The sequence below is a fragment of the Cucurbita maxima genome, unplaced genomic scaffold, assembly GCF_002738345.1.
Source record: "Cucurbita maxima cultivar Rimu unplaced genomic scaffold, Cmax_1.0 Cma_Scf00038, whole genome shotgun sequence".
NCBI lineage: Eukaryota > Viridiplantae > Streptophyta > Magnoliopsida > Cucurbitales > Cucurbitaceae > Cucurbita > Cucurbita maxima.
In genome coordinates, this window is record NW_019272054.1 from 1,492,291 (window position 1) to 1,506,955 (window position 14,665).

The following is a 14,665-nucleotide window of genomic DNA, read 5'->3' on the forward strand; positions in this document are numbered from 1 at the left end:
TGCCATGCTAATATGGCTGAATGATCCAGGTTGGTTACCAATAATCTTTAGGAAATGAGTTTTGATATAAAGAACAACATTTTCTTGTGTCGGGTAGCATGTCGATATGATTTATCATATATTGTTCGATCAAGAGATGGATTATACAGCCGCTAAACGATGATTGGTGACGTTTTCGGAGCGTTCTGTGCAAAATAATGATTCATAGTCGAAATACTGTTCGATATGAGAATGAATATTAGTCACTGTACTGGTTTAAGAACAAACTTTTTACATACAAAGATGGCTGGCTGGCTGGCTGCATATAATATATACACAGCGATGGCAGCAGCACTGAATGCTAGAGATTTCTACTTCCAAAGGGTATCACTTACATGGCACATGGCACAAGAGGATTATGGTATGTTTCGAAGTTTAAGCAGTCTGTCGAGCACAACCGCTGTCCCGCTAACCTTTAGATCGATTTCTGGCAGCTTTTCGTCTAGCACAGCATCCGACTAAGTAGATAATCAGCTGGAAATGCAAGTAAGAGTGAGAAATTGTAAGATCCCACGTCGGTTAGGGAGGATAACAAAACATTTTTTTAAGGGTGTGAAAACCTATCCCTAGCAAAACTTCAAGGGAAAGCCTGAAAAGGAAAACCTAAAGAGCACAATATCTGCTCGCAGTTGACTTTGACCGTTACAAATGGTACCAGAACCAGATACTAAGCGATGAGCCAGCGAGGAGGTTGAGCCATGAAGGGAATGGACACAAGGTAGTGTACCAGCAAGGACGTTGGGCCCCAAAGGAAGCAGATTGAGGGTCTCACATCGATTAGAGAAGAAAACGAGTGCCAGCAAGAATGCTAGGCCCCAAAAAGGGGGTGAATTGTGAGATCCCCACATTGACTAGGGAGGAGAGCGAAACATTATTTATAAGGGTGTGAAAACCTCTCTCTAGCAAACGCGTTTTAAAAACTTTGAGGAGAAGCCTGAAAGAGCCTAAAAAGAACCATATCTGCTAGCGGTGGGCTTGGATGTTACAGAAATAAAGGGAAGAAACTGAAAAGACCCGACAGTGTTAGCAGGATTTTAAAGAGTCTTACCAAGACAACAAATAGAACGACGTTGAAGATCGCAACCAATCGCCATTCGGTTTTCATGTACTGTGCAACTCCGGCCCTGAATGATCAGATTAAACAATCAAATAATGATGAAATTTTCCACAAGAATGGAAGCGGAGCGAACGGAACAATAAGGTTACGAGATATTTACTTGCACGAGTCGCAATCGTAACACTTGACTGCCTTCGAATTCTTGTACAGTTTGCAGTCATGGTTTGAATCAACAGGATGAAAGCTCAAGTCATAGTATGATGCATTTACAGCAGGATAACCACATCTACAATATCATGACAGAAAAAAGATAGCATCAGTGACAAGAACTCGAATTCACCATTTCTCAAATATCGTCGAAACAAAGTTCGATCACTTCGAAAAAAAGACAATGGATTTAGTTTCTTTTTGTAACCGCCCAAGCCCACCACTAGCAGAAGCTGTCCTCGTTCGGCTTTCCCTTTCAAGCTTTTCCTCAAGGTTTTTAAAACACGTCTCCTAGGGAGAGGTTTCCACACCCTTACAAAAAATGCACTCGTTCCACTCTCTGATCAATGTGGGATCTCACAATCCACCCGCTTCGGGGCCAGCGTCCTTGTTGACCAGGCGGTGGATCTCATCGATTGGAGAGAGAAACGAGTGCATTATTTATAAGGGTGTGAAAACTTCTCCCTAGCAGACGTGTTCTAAAAGCCTTGAGAAAGTAACTCGAAAGGGAAAGCCCAAAGAGGACAATATCTGCTAAGAGTAAGCTTGGGCTGTGACAACCAAGAACTTGAAGGTTACACCTACTCTGATGGGGGTCTGCAACAACCCGCTTCGATTGGCGTAAGCTTTGCTAACTTGTACTGCTTGAGAGTCTGAAATTGTCAAACAAAACGACTATCATGAGGAAGAGACGATAGAAAAATCACTCTTTTACTCAAATCGACCGAGCTTGAAACAAGAACCTTGTATCGTTTCGAAAAATTGTTGCAGTCCTCGGATTTAACGAGACAGCTTCTCAAATGCATCCAGTTATCAGTATTATTAAGCTGTAACAGGTGAGCTAAGAGCTAAGATTAAGATAAATAATAATCTCTTTCTGTCTCTCTAGGCAAAATGAACTCACCTGTTTTAGAAACCATGTACTATAGTCTTGTAGTTGATACTCCTTATACCTCATAAAGGGTAAGAGAAGGGGGTAAAAACATCGGTCCATAGAAATGGTAGCTTATCGACTCAACGAGTACCGAACTTCGAGAATCATGAGAATCATTGCCATTCCCATTTCCATTCTTTCGATTTCGGTATCCTCGAGACAAAATGACTTAGAATGAACCTTTTTTTGAATGAGTTGAGTATATCCTCACCTCAAGCCAGCAACGGAATGTCCCGATCCATTATTTGTAACGATGAACCTAAAAGAAAGTCGAGTCATTACATACCAACAACAAAGCTAGATATGTGTTACTAGCTAAAAGATGGCCACAACTATGGATGTCCACTTTGATATTTCCTTTTATATCTCGAAGGGGCTCATGTGAAGATAACAAAGAAAGTTAAGTACTTCTGGTGAAATCCCACGTCGGTTAGAGAGGAGAATGAAGCATTTCTTATAAGGGTGTGGAAAGATCTCCATAACAGACGCATTTTAAAACTGTGAGGCTGACGATGATATGTAACGGGTCAAAGCGGACAATATCTGCAAGTAGTGGACTTGGACTGTTACAAATGGTATCAGAGCAGGCATCGAACGGTGTGCCAGCGAGGACGTTAGGCCCCCAAGGGGGTGAATTGTGAGATCTCACATTGGTTGAAGAGGAGAACAAAACATTCCTTATAAGGGTGTGGAAAACTCTCCCTAACAGACGCGTTTTAAAACCGTGAGGCTGATGGCGATATGTAACGGGTCAAAGCAGACAATATCTGCTAGCAGTGGGCTTGGGTTGTTACACTTCTCATATCATGACCTTTGATATTAATTAGAGGATTTGATTGTTGAGCCTCTGCCCACATGACTTGAAATCCAAGACGTGTTCATGTGAGCTACAGATCGACCACATAAGGTACGGAAGTTACTTCCGAGGGCTTGTTAGAAAAGTACTTGCTGAATCTTCTAATTTGCCAATAAACTCAAAAACCGACACAGACAGAGTAAATATTTAAGGATTGACTGACCCTCTCGTAGCACCGTATAACCAATAACGATGCATAAGCACATCGAAAAGCCTCGGGAAGTGCTTTGAAGATCTCGTTTTGCAAGACCGTGAGACCCGAACACTAAAGAACAAGTACTAAATTCTACCTTGAGGCACACATCTAAGTAGGAGATGTGAGGAAGCAACATAGTTTCAAGACAATAAATTTTAGGAACATGTGACAAAAGAACATTAGAAAAATATACTTACGCCAGCACGGTAAACACGAAAATCGCCACCAACGTAATGCACAACATGATCAGATACTATGAGCAGAAGGTCAAGGTCGAACGAAATTCAAGAAAACTAACATCAACTGTTCAGATAAACGTTCGTTAAAAGGATACGATCCACAGCAATATCGAATTGTTCTTAAGAGCACCCAAGAAACCAACTATGGACCTGAATCAAAAGTATTGATAACAACAAGATTGGATGATGGAATCAGATTAAACTCCTTAAAGATATAGAACTTACACCACGAAGATGAATCCACCGAGTCCCATGACAGGAAGCGTGAGAGATTTTCGACAACCGTCGTGGTTGGTGCCCATCCATATCCCAAATATTATGACAAGAACAGCCAGAAGCTGTAAAATGTACATACACAGTGATTCAATAGCCATCAATCTTGCCATCATCAAGTATAACAGTCAAAGCCCACCGCTAGCAGATATTGTCTTTTTGAGCTTTCCCTCCCGGGCTTCCCTTAAAGGTTTTAAAATGCGTCTTTCAGAGTTACAATAACGGCTAGATGTGGGCTTGGACCATAACTGCTAGCGGTGGACTTGGACCGTGTGTGAAGGTTATTCTTGATTGAGTATGGCTTATATCTGTGTTTTCTGTGAATTCTTCCCTTTCTTGATTCATGTAAATTCAAAACATCATTATGATATCTTTGATCCATGATCTTGGGAAGATGTCTTGTCTTCTTTTCTCTTGAATCTCGGTGTTTATAAGCTTAGTTTTCAAAAATCAAGAGCAAAAATCCAAATCGACATCAAACCAAACATAAACAACCATTCAAAGCAATGTCAAAGACAACCCAATAAGTACCTTAAATGAAAAACTAAACGATGAAACTCAGCGAACATATACAAAAAACCTCAACAAACACACTGGAAACAACATAAACAGAACCCATTTACACGACATTCAAACTAAATCCAAAGACATGGGAGCCAAAACAAACAGAACAAAAGCCCACAAAACAATGGAACATAAAACGTCATCTTAGAAAGAAACCAATAAAGGGGTAAAATCAAGAGAAATCGAGCATACCATGGTGAGAAAATTGATCCATCTGATGATAAAGATGCTAGTTCCCATTCCCATTTTGCCCCTCTTCCCTTGAACCTCCTTATCCCTAACGCCACACCCAGAAACAGAGAAAACAGGGCCAAAAAGGGCAAAATATAAATAAGAGAAAGAATGGAGTTTCTCCAGAGCTTAGCTGAGGAAGTGGCACTTGCAGTGCAAGCAAAGAGAAGCGGCTAGAGTGAGACGGTGGGGTGGAGTAGGGATAATGAAATAAGAGCAAGGGCATTTTCGTCAAAGGAAAAAAAAGTGTCACATGGCTCCATGAATGACCCCCTGGTGGTGTTTCACAGACAGACAGACAGAGCACAATCCGACAAGACACTCATAAACCTGATAGCCGTGATTAAGGATTTAAATTTGAGCTAAATCAAATTATGAAGCTAACTAATCTTAATCGCTTTATTTCCCATCTGGGTTCGATCTTTTCCTTCCCAAAATTTGCTCTTTTTTTTGTCCCTTTCGTTCGTATTGTTCTTCATCTTTCTTGGTCAGCACTTTGCCATAAAAAGTTGGAATCTTTACAGTTGTCTGCATAAAAATGTTCCCCTGGTTCTTGATCGATCCTTTTGTGTTCCATAAAGAGTTAACCATAAAATTACTTTGAATTGGATTTTAAGATTAAATGAAAAAAAGATGTATTATAGTTTCTTAAATAATTTCAAACCAAATTTTGTTTATCAAAATTTTAAATCCATCAAGAATAATGATGTGATGTCACATCACACCTTTCATTTCAAATTTTGATTTTATTTTTAGTATTTAAAATGGTAAAAATTGAATTGAATTGAATTTTTTCCTGTTGTTACGATCATGAGGTTACAGTTTAACCAATCTAACTTTATCATAAAATTAATAATATATATAAATAATTTTAAAACATATTCTAAATTATAATATATTTATTATTTGCAATATTATTATATTATATTTAAATATATTTTTATTTTTCTAATAGTTTATATTTTTCTATTTTTGTTACCTAGTATATCTTTAAACATGGTTTTATTTAATTTTATAATCTATTGTGTGTCACTCTAACCAATTCTCTAGAAATGTGTGTTTAATTCGACAATGTTGAACTATGTTAATATGTTACTATGTTCGCTTGTTGTTTTTTTTAAAATAATTATAAATTGATTTGTATTTGTTTCTAAACTTTTAATATATTTTATTGGTATACTAATAATTATAAATTGTGGATAAATAAAACTTAAAAAAAATTGACAATGGACTCAACCCAAACCCGAAAATGAAGGGTTGGGTTGGGTCAAAAAAATTCGTCAACCCAACCCAACCTGGATCATGGACACTCTAAGTATAATATCCATATTTCAAATAGCATTCCAACAATAAAACACACAAAATTATACAAGTTCAAACAATCGAGCTGTTCGATTGTCGTATGGACCATAAAAAAATGCATAATTATATACTTTTTTTCACCTTAAATAAAGCTACTCAAATGGAATGTCCATTTATTTTTTATTAAAGAAAAAATATTCTTAATAATCATAATCAAGACGTCACGTCGATTACAGTAAAGCCATGAAGTTTATGTTGAGAGTGTAAACAATATTATACCAACTAAGAGATACGTGTAAAATTTTGAAATAATTTAAAAATAATATATAAATCTTTAATAGATTTTAAAAAAATTTAATTAAAGCATTATTTCACATTCATTATTTAAATTTCTCCCCTAATAAAATAAAATAATATTCCTTTTTTACTTTCTCTAATCTGACAATGGGCTTAGAAATGGGCTGGGCTTGAATTGATTCAGCCCAAAATACAATACAGCGAAAAATGTTTCTCAGCTAAAATTTCTGCGCTTCTTCTACCTCTGGCCTCCCTCTTGTTAAACCCTAAACCCCTTAGCTCCTTTCCTCTAAAAATTGTTTCTCGCCGGAACAATGATCTCGTCGGTTCTTCTAGAGCGTCATCGGGCCTTTTCGAGCCTTCTATGTAAGTTCATGTTCTCGCGTTCTATGGGCGGTGGTCCTCGGACCTTCCCCGGAGGCATTAACAAGTGGCAATGGAAGCGAATGCATGAGAAACGGGCTAAAGAGAAGGAGAAAAGGCTTCTCGAACAGGAGAAGCAGCTCTACCAGGCTCGAGTTCGTTCTGAAATACGCTCCAAGCTTGCTGGTGATTACGAAATTTCGAAGAATTCGGACCCTTCTACCAGTTACTCCCCAATGAGCCCTAGGGAGCATATTCATGCCCTAGCTAATAGGTTCATGAAAGAAGGAGCGATTGATTTGTGGAATGAAGATGATGGTCCATTGAAGACTCCGATACCGAGGCCGCAATTGCACGGAGGATTACGACGGATTGCATCGAATGATCGGAGTGGATTTCTTAGATCGCCTATTGATGTCAAGAAGTTGTTAACGGAGAAACATGATGGATTAGAAGGGCCTCAGAATATGGGATTGGGAAAGTTGTACGGCGATAATTTTAAGGGTAGGAGCTATTCGGTGCAAACTCGAAGGAGCTTCCGCAGAAATGAGAGCTCATCGAGTGACGATGACACGGAGTTTAACTCAGGTGTCGATTCAGTAAAACCTTTTGTGCATAAGTTAGCACGTAGCTCTGATAAAAATGTGAAATCAAGAAATCTGAACAGTGTTGGCAATGACAGGAAGGCTGTAGCTCAGGGGAAGATGAAATTTTGGAGAAAAGGGAGTTCGAGCGATGATGATTCGGAAGAGGAAATGGATAACGTGGATAAGAACTTGAGAAGTTGGAAAGATTTGAGAACTGGGAGTAGTGCTTCCTTGGGTAAGTTCGATCTGAAAAAGAGGAGGGTACCTCTAAAACCATATGACGAAGAAAGTGATTTTGCTGATCAAGTTCAGCTGCTTAGACATGAACTCAGCAAGAAGAATGCAGCTGAAGACGAAGGTGAGAAGAACAAGGAGACAATTTTCACTGAGAAAAGGTACTCATAGCGGCTTCCCACACTATTGGGTATCAATTTGTTTGTATACACGCAAGTGATTCTGTATCTTTTTTCATCAGATTTGAAGAGTGTGGCATATCTCTGCTGACAGTCAAAGCACTTTCTTCCGCTGGATATGTCCGAATGACTCGTGTACAAGAGGCTACTCTATCTCTTTGCCTTGAGGGTATGAAATCCAAGAGGCTACTCTATATCTTTTTATTACTAATTTTATTGGAACTGGAAGCTTGGAACTCGTTTTTCTGCTTGCTTTGAACCCATGTCTTCTAAGTTTCATGATTGTTCACCTCCAATGACTGTTGGTTAACTCGGGGTTGATCTAAAGCTTCCTAATCGTTGTTTAAAAAAGTTGTGTTTTTGATTATTGCAGGGAAGGACACCTTGGTTAAGTCAAAAACTGGCAGTGGAAAGAGCGTTGCTTTTCTGGTACATTTCTATTTCTTCTTAAAACTTAATGTTTAGTATATTAGGATCTGTGTTTCAACTTTGTTACTGAACATAAACAGCTTCCTGCCATTGAAGCAGTTTTGAAGGCTGCATGTAACAGCAGTAATCAAAGGGTGCCTCCAATTTTTGTTCTGATTCTCTGCCCCACCAGGGAACTTGCTAGTCAAATTGCTGCAGCAGCAAATGCTCTGCTAAAGTACCATGATGGTATAGGAGTGCAAACGTTAGTTGGAGGCACTCGATTCAAAGATGATCAGAAACGGCTAGAATCAGTTCCCAGCCAGGTTCTACTCCTATGCTATGCCTGTTTAGTGATGTTTATTTTTGTAGTTTTTCTTTTTCTTGGATAATGTCCATTAGGAAAAAGAGTAAAAGAAAAATAATAAGACCTTTTTTGTGAGATCCCACATCGGTTGGAGAGGAGAACGAAACATTCTTTATAAGGGTGTTGAAACCTCTCCCTAGCAGACGCGTTTTAAAACCTTGAGTGGAAACTCGGAAGAGAAAGCTAGAGAAAGCCCAAGAGGACAATATCTGCGAGCGGTAGGCTTGGGCTGTTACAAATGGTATCAGAGTTAGACACTGGGCAATGTGCCAGCAAGGAGGCTGAATCCCGAAGAGGGGTCGACACCAGGTGGTGTGAGCAAGGACGTTAGGCTTTGAAGGGGATGGATTGTGAGATCCCACATCGACTAGAGAGGAGAACAAAGTATTCTTTATAAGGGTGTGGAAACCTCTCCCTAGCAGATGCATTTTAGAATCTTGAGGGAAAACCCGGAAGGGAAAGTCAAAGAGACGCCCAAAGAGGGCAATATCTGTTAGGGTGTGCTTGGGCTGTTACATTTTTTCTTTCCATTTTTTCTTTCCTGACTTTGACAAATTGAACAAACAGTTTTTCAATTGTAATCAATGATTTGTTCTCATTTCACGCTCCTTTACAGATTATAGTTGCTACTCCTGGTAGATTGCTCGACCATGTTGAGAATAGGTCTGGCTTGTCTGTGCGACTGATGGGATTGACAATGCTTATTCTTGATGAAGCTGACCTGTTATTGGACTTGGGATTTAGGAAGGACATTGAGAAAATTGTTGACTGCTTGCCCCGCCGAAGGCAGTCCCTGATGTTCTCTGCAACTATTCCAAGGGAGGTAAGGTCATTTTCTCTTCTTTATACAAGTTTGGGAAGAAGTCATCTTTGTTTTAAATCTCTCCACGAATCTTGGTGAACTTACAGGTCCGGCGAATATCTCAGCTAGTTTTGAAAAGGGAACATGTCTTTGTTGATACTGTGGGCCTTGGTTGTGTGGAAACTCCTACTCAGGTAAACAAGATCAAACATTTTTTTTTTTTAAGAAACTAAAAAACATCAATCGTTTTCTTCTGCTATAAGAACGGTAGAAAAGAGCTTAATTTTCCCGAATGCAGGTCAGGCAGTCGTGTCTTATAGCACCACATGAATCTCATTTTCAAGTAGTATGCCACCTTTTGAAGGAACATATCTCGTGCACTCCCGAATACAAGGTCGATCGAATAGTTTATATTTGCCTCCTCCTTTCTTTCTATTTCTATGACATGCTTGTATTCATCTACTTATAGAGGAGGTTAGACTGACCCCTTACTTTCACTCAGGTTATAGTTTTCTGTACAACAGGGATGGTAACTTCACTCTTCTACGTGCTTTTCCGGGAAATGAAAATGAACGTCAGAGAGATGCACGCCAGGAAGCCTCAACTTTATCGAACACGTATTTCAGATGAATTCAAACAGTCAAAACGGCTCATTCTTGTTACATCTGATGTTTCATCTCGTGGGATGAATTACCCTGACGTTACCTTGGTCATACAGGTACGATGAATTACCCTGACGTTACCTTGGTCATATTTGGATTAGTTGTACATTACGAAGTGTCGCTTTTACTTTGAAATTCCTGAAAACCATATGCCATATGATGGTTTGGGCCAAATTTTGAACTAATTTCTTCTCTGTATTAATTGTTCACTAGTAGGGTCTATTCCATCATTACTGCAGAAAAGAGCTATTATTTACCTTATTTAAGCTTATTTTCTTAATTATTTCCAGCAAATTCTCATTATAATGGAAATATACAGGTGGGTATACCGTTCGACAGGGAGCAATATATACATCGTATTGGACGAACAGGACGTGAAGGCAAAGAAGGTCAAGGTATCTTGTTGATTGCTCCATGGGAGGAATATTTCCTGGATGCGTTAAAAGATCTGCCTCTTGAAAGATGCCCTCTGCCCCAGTTGGATTCAGGCTTAAAGCTAAAGGTTTTTGTTTAAAGCAATCAATATCTTTTTTCATCTTAGCTTTTGGTAGATTACATCAGTTAGTGAAAATTCATCAAGTCTTTAAAATAGAAGAAGATGACATTCAAGTTTTGGAGTCTCATAAGGAAATATAAACATGAACCATGAACAAAAACTCGTGCACGTTCATGTCGGATATATGATATGAATGGTTGTTCTTGCAGGTAGAGGAATCAATGGCAAAGGTTGATACCTCCATCAAAGAAGGTGCATATCATGCATGGCTAGGTTATTACAACTCAATCAGGGAAATTGGCAGGGATAAAACTACTCTGGTTGAGCTTGGCAAACAATTTTCCGAGTCAATTGGTCTTCAAAAGCCACCTGCTCTTTTCAGGAAGACAGCCCTAAAGATGGGTTTGAAAGATATACCCGGCATAAAAATTCGGAAGTAGTTTTTGCATGGTATGAACATCAATTTCGTGTTCGTTTATCACGCATAATCAGGAGAGGAATGAGAATATTTTTCGACACCCAAGGTACACATTCAAACAGAAGTGCAAGGTCTAAGTCGTCTTGCCCATTTGCGTGCAGGTTCGTTTATCTTAATCATCGACGTGCTTCAAGCATTTTTTTTACCTTGCCTTTATACTTCATAAGCATTTTTGCCATTTAATTTAGACAAGTAGATGAAAACTGATGAGTAGGTGTTCCTTGCTAAAATTGAAGTTGAAGCTCTAATGTAAATCAATATAATATAATTGAATCCCATAGCTACTTTGTGTATATTGTTCTTCTTGTGTACTCCAAACCTTTCTGTATTACTTAATGAAAAGTGCAAGAAATGGACTGCTTTAAACAAGCTGTAGATTCAAGAACTTTTTAGTACATCATATGCGCGGAGTATGAGATTTGAACATTTGTCTTCTTCGTAGGAATGTACATCAAGCTGAGTTGTCGTGCCACGTGATAGTTAACTATCTCAATGTGATTGATCTCGATGTGTGAATGGATTGTTTGATTGATCTCGACGTGTGAATGGATTGTGTACGAACTCTTTAGATTTCCCATTGAATAACTCCTTTTGCCTTCATTTTCAATTCAAATATCAATATGTTTCGTTGTAATTTCTTGGTGAAGACCACCACATTTGGATTTTTATGGGCCTCAATTATTGGAACTTATCTAATCTATATCCTTTGTCCGAAGTAGTAATAAATAATAAAAAGATCGGTTATATGATTGTGACAAAAGGGTAAATACGACATTTCCAACCTCCATATATTTTAACTTATCCTATATGCTATTGTATTTAATCAATTATCATTTTGCTAATACCTTCAAATAGGATTTTTACACAAAAAGGGTAAAAATTCTTAATTTTTAAAAACAATTTGGGGAAATTAAAAAGGTAAAATTAAAGAAAGGAAGAAATTGGAAATGAGAAAAATATTAGAAGGGAAAATGGAAGATAGTAAATTACTAAAGTACCCCTATATGGTATGATCTTTTCAAATTACTTACGAAAGATGTTGCGTGTGTGGTTTGGTAGGAAGGATTCTTCTTGTAATTTTGTATTTATTTTATTTTATATTGTGTTTAATTCCAAAAATAAAAAAGATAATTTATTAAATGTTTGAATAAAAATGAAAAATATATAATGGACTTTATTTAAATGTACAAGAAAGCCATGAGAATAAAATCCCATTGTTTATAATTAATAATAATAATAAAGACAAAGACCCAATTTCAAACCCCAATAAGGACTGTTAACCCCCTTGTCTGGTAATGGTTGTCATGAAATTATTAATGCCTTGAAAACAATGTGAAACAAGACAATATTATAGGCTAAAAACAAACGAGCAACAACAACAATTTTGATAGAATATAACATAAGTAGAAAGAATTGACAACTAGTTATGAATTTTAGGGCATTTTAACTCTGGTGAATGTAGACATGATTTTAGCATGTTATGAATAGTGAAAACCTAACTACAAATGAAAGCAAGTAAAAGAGTTTGAAACGGGCATAGACCATGAACAACATGTCCTAGACAAATACGATTAGAACGTTCGAAACATGTCCACAGAGAAAACGCTTTGAACAAGTATGATTGCGACACCAAGCAGCTAGAAAGAAATGTAAAAAACGAGAATAGTTGAGACTCAAATAGTTATAATGCTATTAAGTCTCGTCCTAATTGAAGGAATAAAATAAAACTAGAAATACTAATTTGTTTAAATGAGGGGCTTAAAGGTAATTTTTAATAAAGATAAATATGAGTCACAATTAAATAAATTCAAAATCTCAATGGTGTAAAAGTCCAATTTGAAGCATAATCGAGATCAAAGGAAAATCTTTTAGTCAAAGGTTGGAAAACGACACAGTTTCAAATGGAACATTGAAAATTAAAAAAAAGTTGACTTGGAAATTATTAAAATATTACTGAAATATATTTTATGTTCGTGTGGTAATTAAAAGTTATTTATAAAAAATTTACATCATTTTTTTTAGGAAAACTAATTTCAAACTAATAATTCTCGTGTATTATTATTATTTGTATTTGAAAATTTATGTATTAATTATTTTAAAATAAAAATTTAATTGAGAGTTTAAATTAATTTATTCAAAAAAATTTAAAATTTAATATATTTGCCTTTAAACTATATATAAATTTTTATTAAAAAAATTAGAAGTAAATTATTATCAAATAACACATGGAAAGGTGGCTTAATTTCAATTACACCAAATTATTTAACTTTTATTTTATTTTCCCAAAAAAAAGAAAATTTTTAATTTTGGTGTTTTGAGGAGGAGCACGTGGGACATGGGTGGCACTTTCCAAGTACCAAGTATCTACATTGGATGACACGTGTCAACCTTTTTTACCAACCAAACTTAAATTAATTTTATTGAACTGAAAATATTTCAACCAAAAATGGGAAAATAAGACATCCAATTGAATTTGTCAACGCCCACCATATTTTCAGCAAGAATAAAAATAAAATGTGAATTTTACAAGTGGAATTTTTGAAATGACCAAGTTACCCTCCACTTTTACCTTACATCCCGGGTTAATTTTAACTTAGTTTCAATTATATCCTTAAACTTTAAATTTTAAAGATCAGAACAAAAATTATAAGTAAAAGAACAAAAATTTGGAGGCGTGGCATGTTCCGTCTTGGGTTCAATTTCAAAGGGGTTGATCGAGTAAATTTTTTACCTTCTGTGATCATTGAAAGCTCAAATCAACGAGCATTTGAACATTACTAAAGATTATTTAGATCGACAACAACCAATATCAATATAAACACAATATTTTATTCTTACATGGTTAAAAACTCGAATCTCTACTGTGACAGATCAAGAAACAACAATAAGTCGAAGTAAATCGACAAAACAAAAGGGCAATTTAGTCAAATTCCACGACACAAACAATTAAGAAAGAGATTTTGGATCCACACTTCATCACAAGCTGTCGGCTTTCCTTAATAAATCTCTTGATTCCTTCACTTCTTCCTCAAAGGCTTCTCTCTCACACACACACAAATAATGGCTTCTCAAAACCCTATTACCTCTCTCTCTCTCTTCCTCTTCATAATTCTCCTCACCACCACCGCCCCTCTCTCCACCGCCCGCCGCCTCTCCACCGCCGAACAACAACCGGAAAATGATTCTCTCCACCCACCCACCACCTCATTTTCATTCACACAGCCGCCGGCCACCGTGGAAAACCAAGCCGCTTCCCAAAACTACGCCGTGTCACACCGCAAAGTCCCCGCCGGTCCCAACCCACTTCATAACTAAACCGATCAGCGTCGGATCTCGAAAGGTTCAAACTTTTTGCAGTCTCTTATAGCTTTCTTTTTTCATTTTTCTAAATATGTATGTGAATAGAGATAAACGACAGCGTTTAATTGATTTTTGTGAAGAAATTTATAGAAAATAAGATCCAGAATTCCGTCATGGCTGCTGTGTCTGAACTGAATGTTCTAAGGAATATTAATTATAATTAACGTTGAATAAAAAATTAATTTATTTTTTTAATGCTTCTTTATTATTTACAAATAAATATCATTTAATGCGATTGCCATTTAGTCGTAATAAAACCACTAAATAAAGCTACGTACACTCATCTTCATATAAACCCATTATATCATTTTCCTTAAATATATTATTATTATTATTTGTAAAATCATCCCATGTTGTTAAATATAGGCTTATTTCTAAAATGTTTGTTCATGGAAATAAATTTTAATATAAATTAATAATAATATTTGGGAATTCAACAACCTAATGAAATATATATATATATATATATATATATATATATATATATATATATATATATATATATATATATATATATATATATATATATATATA

General features: G+C 36.6%; 2 protein-coding genes across 3 annotated transcripts; one reads left to right on the forward strand and one right to left on the reverse strand.

Moving 5' to 3' along the window:
- Nucleotides 1–177: 177 nt before the first annotated feature.
- LOC111469139 (tetraspanin-10-like) lies at nucleotides 178–4,873 on the reverse strand. Its single transcript, XM_023114392.1, has 11 exons — nucleotides 4,558–4,873; nucleotides 3,754–3,866; nucleotides 3,624–3,678; nucleotides 3,487–3,542; nucleotides 2,449–2,496; nucleotides 2,208–2,256; nucleotides 2,047–2,130; nucleotides 1,889–1,956; nucleotides 1,257–1,382; nucleotides 1,088–1,163; nucleotides 178–513 (listed from the first exon to the last, which is right to left on the reverse strand). Exons 1-11 carry the CDS (start codon nucleotides 4,609–4,611, stop codon nucleotides 448–450), a joined length of 795 nt encoding a protein of 264 aa, XP_022970160.1. The 5' UTR covers nucleotides 4,612–4,873; the 3' UTR covers nucleotides 178–447.
- A 1,599-nt stretch (nucleotides 4,874–6,472) lies between these two features.
- On the forward strand, nucleotides 6,473–11,371 carry LOC111468985 (probable DEAD-box ATP-dependent RNA helicase 48). Of its 2 annotated transcripts, XR_002714810.1 has the most exons (11): nucleotides 6,473–7,540; nucleotides 7,621–7,727; nucleotides 7,932–7,987; nucleotides 8,068–8,292; nucleotides 8,950–9,156; nucleotides 9,243–9,329; nucleotides 9,434–9,529; nucleotides 9,638–9,853; nucleotides 10,117–10,299; nucleotides 10,503–10,872; nucleotides 11,214–11,371. XR_002714810.1 is itself a non-coding variant. In XM_023114169.1 (10 exons), exons 1-10 carry the CDS (start codon nucleotides 6,510–6,512, stop codon nucleotides 10,731–10,733), a joined length of 2,439 nt encoding a protein of 812 aa, XP_022969937.1. In that variant the 5' UTR covers nucleotides 6,473–6,509; the 3' UTR covers nucleotides 10,734–11,168. The 2 variants fall into 2 exon arrangements, 1 of the variants encoding a protein (XP_022969937.1); XM_023114169.1 differs by lacking the exon at nucleotides 11,214–11,371 and having other exon boundaries at nucleotides 10,503–11,168.
- The last annotated feature ends 3,294 nt before the right edge of the window (nucleotides 11,372–14,665 follow it).